Here is a 9,058-nt window from a genome sequence, read left to right on the forward strand (position 1 = left end):
ACGAGAGTCGGCTGTTTTTGTCAATTTTAAGTTTTAATTTAAAATGTTTGCGATTTTAATATTAGTACATGTTTAAATATTTTTACCAATTGCTTGAGCAACTTAATATATAAATCTATAAATAAGTAATGCATTGAATGATACGTTGTTTAAATTGTGTTTAAACGTGAATACGTCTATTAAAGAGTGTATATGTGTACAAAGAGAATCGCAATGCTGACACAACTTTTGTTTTTAATAAAAGCTGCTGATAACTTCTGGATTTGAACTAAAAATAGTGAGTGTGTGTGTGTGTGGTACAGCCGTGGTTTACACACTGCAAACGCAGCATATGTGAAAGCACTATAGCGTGAGCTGCTCCTGCACCGCATACACACTGCACATGGAGTCGGCCTATGTGTGAAACAGGCGTTAACCTCTGCTTTCATCACACTCCACTGTTATGGTGGCCATTTCAGTAGAGACCCATCAGACCCGTCTGCTAGCCATGGACAAATATGCACAAAACAAGCCACTTTGAAATGTTGCTGTTTTCATGAGTACAAAAGTTAGATGACCCTCCCCTCAACAAAGAATAAAAAGACATGACCCTCCCCTATTTTCATCCAGTGGTCCATTCCATAAATACCCAACGGTCCCATTATGAACCTTGATCTGAAGCAGAACACAAGACATCACCTTAGGTCAGAATTAGCGAAAAAATAGCAAACATTTTTATTTTCTAATTTATCATCAGATGGACAGATCATTTCTCAGGGGAGGCAGGGCTTATCCTAGACACGCCCGTAGTCTGACATGTTTCTTGTCCATGACACAAGATTCTAGGAGTCAAAATCGGCTAATCTGACACAGTGACTATCCTAACAGACAAAGAAATCGTGTAATCTAAACCTAGCATAAGGCAAACTTCCTTTTTTAAGTTAATGTGGTTCAGATAACATAATATTTGGAGTTTCTATTTATTAAACCAATCTCCTTTATTGTATTAACTCAAATTTTTTATTTCATTGAACTCATATTTTTACAGTGTAAAGTTGCTGCCTTAAATTTTTAAGTGCAATCAACTTGGATGTTTAAGTCATTTCAACTTAAATTACATTAAACTGACATCATCAAAAATGAGTTGAATCTTGTATAACTTATTTTTAAAAAAAAGATGAAAACTGCTTTACTTATTTTGATGAGTTAAAGCAATATGTTGTCATAACTTATTGATCATATATTTTTTCAGTGACATCATTGGTTTTCATACTTTAACACGTGGTGTCTCACTCGCGCCTCGAGCGAAACACAACCTTTGGCTCATCTTTCCTCAAACGCACAGGTGACGATAAATCAGATACTCACGCGCTCCGTCGTCTGAAGCAGGCGCTAACTCTTCCGTGGGTGTGTTGTCTGCAAATATATATATATATAATCCATATGTTACATGTCAGGACAGTTCTGAGTTTCTAGCGTAAGATTAGAAACATTCAGCCGGTGAGTTTATCAAGAACAAACCTGTTCAAAGCCCCCCCCCCCCCCCGTATCACGTTCACAAGAGCCGTTCATTACCAATATCTAATGACACTAGCTTAATATTAATATTAATACAATAAGAGCTGAAGACATTTACCATCACAAACATCATTACAAGGAAACATCACTGAAAAAAGTGGATAGAATAATTAATAATCTTAAATGCTTATTTACTCGTTCTCATGTTGTTTCCTACACTTTCATGATCAAAAAAGCAAGTCTTTTAAACTCAACTCTGTAGTAAAAGTTGCTGCCTTCAATTTTTAAGCACAGTCAAGTTGGATGTTTAAGTCATTTCAACTTAAATTAGATTAAACTAACTTAAATATGAGTTGAATCTTGTATGATTTGTAAAAAAGTTGGAAATCGCATTTCGATGAGTTGTAAAAACATATGTTGTCATAACTTATTGATCATAAGCTTTAATACAGTGAAATTATGTTTTTGTGTCGCTCTTCACTGATAATCTTCCTCTCAATTTTCTTATTTTAATTCATGAAACTTTTAATAGTTTTTGTTCAGTTTTCCTTTTTATTTCCAGACCGTTAGTCATTTTAGTGATTCAACTTTTCTGCAACATTTCTTATTTTTGTTTAATTTTATTTCAGCTTATTACTAACAATGATTTTTAATAGTTTTGGTTCAGTTTAGTTTTTATTTATTTCCATTTAGCGACTGTACTTCTTCAACTTCAACTTATTTCAGTTAGTAGGCAACATTACTCATTTTTGTTTAATTTAATCGTTATATTTGATTTCAGCTTTATCTTAATTACTGACTTAGTTTTAGTTCAGTTTTAGTTTTTTTTATAGTTAGTAACTTTAGTTCTAAGCAAAATTTCTCATTTTTAATTTAATAGTTATATTTTATTTCAGCTTTTTTTTAATGAAAACGACTTTTAATAGTTTTAGTTCAGTTTTAATTTTCATTTATTTCCATTTTAGCGCTTCAACATTTCTACAAATTTTTTTTTGTTAAATGTTATTGTTATATTTTATTTCAGCTTTATTTTAATTACCGAAAATTATTTTTAATCATTTTAGTTCAGTTTCTTGTTTCTAGTTAATAACTTCAGATGATAACGTTGTCAAAACAATCCTCAAATCTGCGCAAACAACTAAAAATGCTGTAAAAAATGCTGTTGTCAGGCCAGTAGATGGCGATGTCACTTTGTAAATATGACTTAACATGTAACACACATGTACATGACGTCACCGCTTTAACAAATTCTTGTTTTTGTAGTTTACAGGGAGACTATAAAGGTATCGTTTTCAAAAACATACACTTTGAAACCCATTTTCAATAATTCGCATTTTCAGGCCCCAAAAACGCTTTTGTCATTTAACTAAACGGCCAAAACGCATTAAAGGTTTTCATTTTTAGTTAGCCCTGATCACAGATCCCCAAATGAAGGTGTCTTTTGATGTAAACTATCCCTTTAAACTCTGAGTAAATATATCTAAAATGCAGGTGTTCATGTTGATCGTCAGTGTGTATTTCGCTCTAAACACTTTTAATATGTGTTTTCAGAGCATGAGTCGAAGAACAGGCCCGTTAGTCATTACAGCATTAGAAAGAAATGCTGGTGGAAGAAAGACAGTTACTTCACTAGTTACTAAAAAAACCAAACAACAACTCTGAATCGGTGCCTTTGAGAGCTTCACGACAAAAAGTCCACTTCATGCTCTGAACAAAGATGAAGTTTAGAACAGGGCGTTCCAGAGCACAAAACCTGGTCAGTGGTTTATATTTGGAGAAAGCCAGAAATGTCTGCCAACGGTTAGAAATGGTGGGGAATCATTAATGATATGGGCACACGTCTCGAGAACGTCATCTGATCGTATCCATTGCTTGAGAACATGAGGCCGTTTTACAGGACGCTGTGTAAACTGTTCTGCGTAATGACTGAAGGATCTGAGGAGTCTTAATAGTGCGTGTGTGTGTGTGTGTGTGTGTGTGTGTGCGTCAAGAGAGCAAGAGTACATCTGTGTTGTAAATAAGTTTGGAATCATTAAAAAATATATATGTTCATGAAGGAGTCTCTTCTGCTCACCAAGACTGCATTAATTGGATCATAAATACAGTAAATTTGTGAAATATTATTATAATGTAAATCATCTGTTCTCTATGTGAATATACAGTAAAGTGTAATTTATTCCTGTGATCAAAGCTGAATGTTCAGCATCATTACTCCAGTCTTCAGTGTCACATGATCCTTCAGGAATCACTCTAATATGAGGATCTGATGATCAAGAAACATTTATGATTATTATCAGTGTTGAAAACAGTTTCATATTTGTGTGGAAATTGTGATGCATTTTATTTTCCAGGATTCTTAGATGAATAGAAAGTTCAGCATTTATTTGAAATATAATCTTTTGGAACATTATAAATGTCTTTACTGTCACTTTATCAATTTAAATCAATATCAATTCATGAACCCCAAACTATTGAATATTAATGAATCACGTGGTTTCCACAAAAAAATATGCAAATCATCATATTAGAATGATTTCTGAAGGATCATGTGTCAAATCAGAAAACAGCTGATTTACATTGTAATAATATTTCACAATTTTTACTGTATTTTGATCAAATAAATGCAGCTTTGGTGAGCAGAAGAGACTCTTTCATAAACATTAAACTTTTGACTGGTAGTGCAAGTTTAAAAAATAAATAATTAACTTGATTAAATTCTCTTGATAATAATATAAAGGAACTTCATAATTTGTAGCATAAACACATTTTTTTACATTTAAATTAAATAATTCAATCCAGTCGTGTACAAACAGGACTGGATTGAATTATTTAATTTAAATGTAAAAAATAAATGTGTTTATGCTACAAATTATGAAGTTCCTATAACTCAGTGTTGAACATTATTTCAGTTGAAGCCGTTAAAAAAAAATTATATATATATATTTTTTTTTTCGTGCAACTTTTATATTAGAATACTTTTCTTCCAGCAGAATGGTGCAATATCAAAATACATCTGTAAGAAACAGCAAAGAATGGACCAAGATCCTTGTTAGGTCCGAGATATTACAGTACAAAAGTGTATTAAAGTGTTATTTTGTCCAACATCTGCACTTCAACAGAATGGGCATCTATAGGAAGCATTATCCTTTCAACAACACGAACGAAATGCGACAGAGACGTTCCCGTAAACTCAATCACACTCGCAAATAAAAAGAGATCTCACTCTTTTAGTTATATGATGTCGATCGGTGGTTCTCAACTGGTTTCGCCTCAGGACCCCAGATTTGTTTTGCTGGGTATCAAGTAGCGACAATAACAAACCCGTATCTCATTTCACCTACGTCAAATTTTCTTTTGTTTTTCATTTAGCTGCTGGTTTTTAGGCATGAGGGCTGTCTGTGTACATTGACATCTATTTAATTCGACTTCCAATTCAGTCTTTGACGTCAACAACCAAGAAGGACATTTGAAGGGTTTCCACTTTTTAAAGCTGATAATTCTAATATCATCTGTTGATTAATTGTGTTTTTGGCATCATTCCTCCAGGTTACCAGTTGAGAAGCACAGCTGTGAATTGTATTATTCAGAGATATGAATCTTGTTATCATCACCTTCATCAGGAACGGTCTCAGCAAGGTCATCCGGCGGAGACTCTGAGTGTGAGATAGGTAAATTAGCAACCCATATTTATCACCTTTATTGTGTGCCAGGTGATATATTGAACAACGTCAAAAGGTTCACTTGAATAAACACACTGTTCTTATGAGGAACTGTGAAATAAACCTGACGTTAGAGCTGTAAAATCTTGCCAATTCTGCTTTTTATTGCTTTGGCAGAGAGCAGAGGAAGTTTTCTGGAGAAGGGTGTGTTCGCTAAACAGCTTTGGCAGTTATTAGAGCATATGATCGAAACTTACCGCCGTTCTCATCACCTTCCACTCCATCATCTGAAAAACAGACAAAAAACAGCGTTATATAACATTCGATTGAACCTAGCATTCCCAAACAACTAATAAATCCAGTAAAAACTGGTTCATTTACACCACTAATCATACATTTGGTCACACTGAGTTAATTTAAGCTTTCATTTTTCACGATATTGCGATGCACAAATTCGCCTGTTATTGCATATAGACTTTACACTTTACAATACAATCCCATCACAATATTAATATCATCAATAACTAACAATGATCAATACATTACAGTATCTTGGTTAACATTAGTTAATAAAAGTACAACTATATTTCATGTAAGCTCAAGTTCATTCAATAATATTAACTGGGTGACACTTTAGTTTAGGGTCCAATTCTCACTATTAAATATAGTTGCTTATTATCATGCATATTGGCTGTTTATTAGTACTTATAAAGCACATATTAATGCCTTATTATGCATGATCTACATCTACATCCCTTAATCACCCAATACCTAAACTTAACAACTACCTTACTAACTATTAATAAACAGTAATTTTAAGTTTATTGAGTCAAAAGTCGTAGTTAATAGTGAAAATTGGACAGATATTACAAATAATAGTGTTAGTAATAACATCTTTATCAATCTAAATCTCTTATTCGTACTGTACATTTAAATGTTATGATGCACAAAACAACTGCTTTTAGTAGTTATTGCTTTATTTTTCATTTATGTTACAGACAAAGGAGTTTAAAATGTGCCATTTGGTTATTAGTCATAACATGATCACAATTTTGATATCAAAATAACTATTATTCTAAAATGTAATGAGGAATAAGTCTGCTACTAATGACGAGATGTGGTTTAAAATGATCTTTGACTGAGCCAGACACAGCTTCAGTTTAAATGCAAATGTAGATTGTGTAATCTGTCAGTGGCTTTGTTTTATTAGGGAACTCACACATGAACTTCACGCTTTTGGGATTAAAAAATGACGCAGATCCACCATCTTTCGATTCAAGAGAAATCCTGCTTGTATTTCCACAATTGCTTATGACTTCACCACACTTATGTGATTTACTTTCCTCAAGCTTTTAATTTCAACCGCCGCTCTTTGAGGTTTTTGGCACAGTTGTCAGATTAAGAGACAAAAGAAGTTTACCCTGTGAGTACGAGGAGGATGGAGACACACCTGTCCACACAAACACACACAGGAGCCAGTGAACAAAGACGGTCGCCCTCACAAAATAAAAAATCCAAGGCTGTGGGAATGAATGCATTAGATATTGCTGTGTGTTGGGGGGAGAGAGAGGCACGCAAACTCCCTCGGGTGAATCAAAAGCATCCCTTTCGTAACTCCAATGCGTTTTCCGTGTAGGGTGTGTCTACATCTGGGACTAGATTGAATTTCTGGGACTACACCTCAGTCTTTCTCAATTTACAACGTTGAACTAAATGCGTGTCTCCCGTCTACATCTGGATGAAATTTCACATATTTGCACCCCCGTAAATCGCCATAGACATTAAGAAGGAACATGTTTCCCCAATATTCCGATTTTTAATGGCCTTTTTTAAAAGTCGTTCCTCCTGATCCTAAACATTTGGTTCCATCCTGTGAATATTTCAGAAGTGTTGTACATGGATGAAGTCATTGAGAGACTGAGCAGCCAAAGCTGTTAGTCAAGAACACAATGTACAAAGAGCTGGGTAAGACTCAACAGCTTCAGCATGTCTAACAAGTCATTCTCACAGGGTCTTATTTTAGTGATCAATAACCCATAACTCATAATGCTTGAATTTACACTCATATATATGTATATTAATAGTCATTTTGTGCCAAACACGTGATCTTGGAGCTGATCTAGACTCACTCTACTAAACAAAGACATGCATGCTTCCCATTTCATCTAGGACTCTCTCTTTGTGATATGTATTAATTTATACAATACATGTATATTTCATAAATACACACTAAACAAACATGGAGGCAGAAAACAAAGAAACTTAGGGTTACACTTTATTTTAAGGTGTCTTTGTTACACTGTAATTATACATTTAAGTACTGAGTAATATTAACTACATGTACTTATTATATGGTTAGAATTAGGGTTTGGTTTAATAATGCATAATTTATAGTTATTAATATAGTAACTATATGTAACATGTAACAATGACACTGCACAATAAAGTGTTAGCAAACTTTGGTAGGCTACTTTTCATTAAAACGTGAAAGAAAGTTTTTTTCTCTCTCTCTCTGGCAAAACTGTTCCTTACCTTGCATCTTTACTCCAGTCACGATTAAACTTCCAAGGACGAAAATCCACACGTATGACATCATTGTGGCTTGAATGAAACTGAGCTGAATGAGGTCTCAAACGAATCTTAATGCTTTTAACGCGTGTAGATTTTCGTAGTACACTTCGTGTTCGCACGCATGTGGTTGGTGTGCAACTTTCCGACAACCTTTTGTTGTACAAACTTTCCTGGGTGTGCAGCTCTGAATCTAATGCCCACCCACATGTGGGATTGACTTGTGCAGGATCCAATTGCAGGTTTGACTCAGTAAAGTCTCATGCACGGAGGATGCACGAGGATCCCCTCCTCCCCCTCCTGTATCTGTATCATATCATGACATTAGCTTCAACAAAAGCATGATATCTAGTCATAGCGCAGTGGATGGCGTTTCTGAGAGAGGTTATTGATCCATCTGTCTCGTTTCCCTTTAGAAACCTCATTTAAATTCATAGCGGTGTTTCTTGACATGCATAAACAATTCAGCCATGTGTTACATGCACAGAAAGCCATTTGCCCTTTGCCGTGCAACACACACCCGAACCCGCGAAACAGCGCGTCTCGATAACCGTTTCCTGAACGATGCGAAGGAACAACGAAACGAACGAATGAATGAAGCTGTTTTAAAACCCAGTGAGCTGTCTACCTAGGCATCGGTTTTGGCTTTCTGCTTGCTAAAAACCCACCCATGCCTCTAGGTTTAAGACACAGCTCCATTCATTCGTTTCATTGCTCTGGGGAAGTTCCTTCGCAACGATTAGGAAACCTATTACTATTGAACTTGAGCCACCCAGCGGGCGAACAGTGTGGCAAGCCGTAGCTTAAGGGGTGGTTGATTATGATTTGACTTTTCTAACTTTAGTTAGTGTGTAATGTTGCTGTTTGAGCATAAACAACATCTGCAAAGTTAACGCTCAAAGTTCAAAGCAAAGGGAGATTTTCTTTGACAGAAATCGCTTTTTAAGGACTACAACAAACGGCTGGTAGGACTAGTCAAGTCAAGTCACATTTATTTATTTAGCGCTTTTTAGCTACAATAGATTGTTTCAAAGCAGCTTTATAATGTATAAACAATGCAACAAAGTTTGTTTCCAGAAGAAAATAGCGTCACAGTCCAGCCTTAAGTTTAGAGAGGTCTCATTTTTGTTGTAAAAAGTTATTAATTTAGTTCATTATATATATATATATATATATATATATATATATATATATATATATATATATATAGCCGATCTGGAGAAAACCGTGATGTCATCGTCCAGCTCAGTTCAGTTCTCATATAATGGTGTCAATGCAGGCAGATCAATATTATTGTTAAATATTAAATAAAATGTTAATTTTAATGTACCCAA

The 9,058-nt window shown here is 34.6% G+C and overlaps 1 protein-coding gene across 4 annotated transcripts in view; it reads right to left on the reverse strand.

The window, feature by feature from the left end:
• Positions 1-7,887, reverse strand: part of LOC308692479 (uncharacterized protein) — a 35,864-nt gene extending 27,977 nt beyond the window's left edge. For 3 of the 4 annotated variants that reach the window (XM_081368527.1, XM_081368526.1, XM_081368525.1), the window contains exons 1-4: positions 7,689-7,887; positions 5,414-5,443; positions 5,109-5,150; positions 1,348-1,395 (exon numbers count right to left, since the gene is read on the reverse strand). In XM_081368527.1, the coding sequence (XP_081224653.1) occupies positions 1,348-1,395; positions 5,109-5,150; positions 5,414-5,443; positions 7,689-7,752 (184 nt within the window). In that variant the 5' untranslated portion in view covers positions 7,753-7,887. The remainder of the gene's footprint in view (positions 1-1,347; positions 1,396-5,108; positions 5,151-5,413; positions 5,444-7,688) is intronic. The other variant, XM_081368528.1, reaches the window with a different exon arrangement.
• Between the last annotated feature and the right edge of the window lie 1,171 nt (positions 7,888-9,058).

The sequence above is a fragment of the Scardinius erythrophthalmus genome, assembly GCF_964197995.2.
Source record: "Scardinius erythrophthalmus genome assembly, chromosome: 6".
In the NCBI taxonomy this organism is placed as follows: domain Eukaryota; kingdom Metazoa; phylum Chordata; class Actinopteri; order Cypriniformes; family Leuciscidae; genus Scardinius; species Scardinius erythrophthalmus.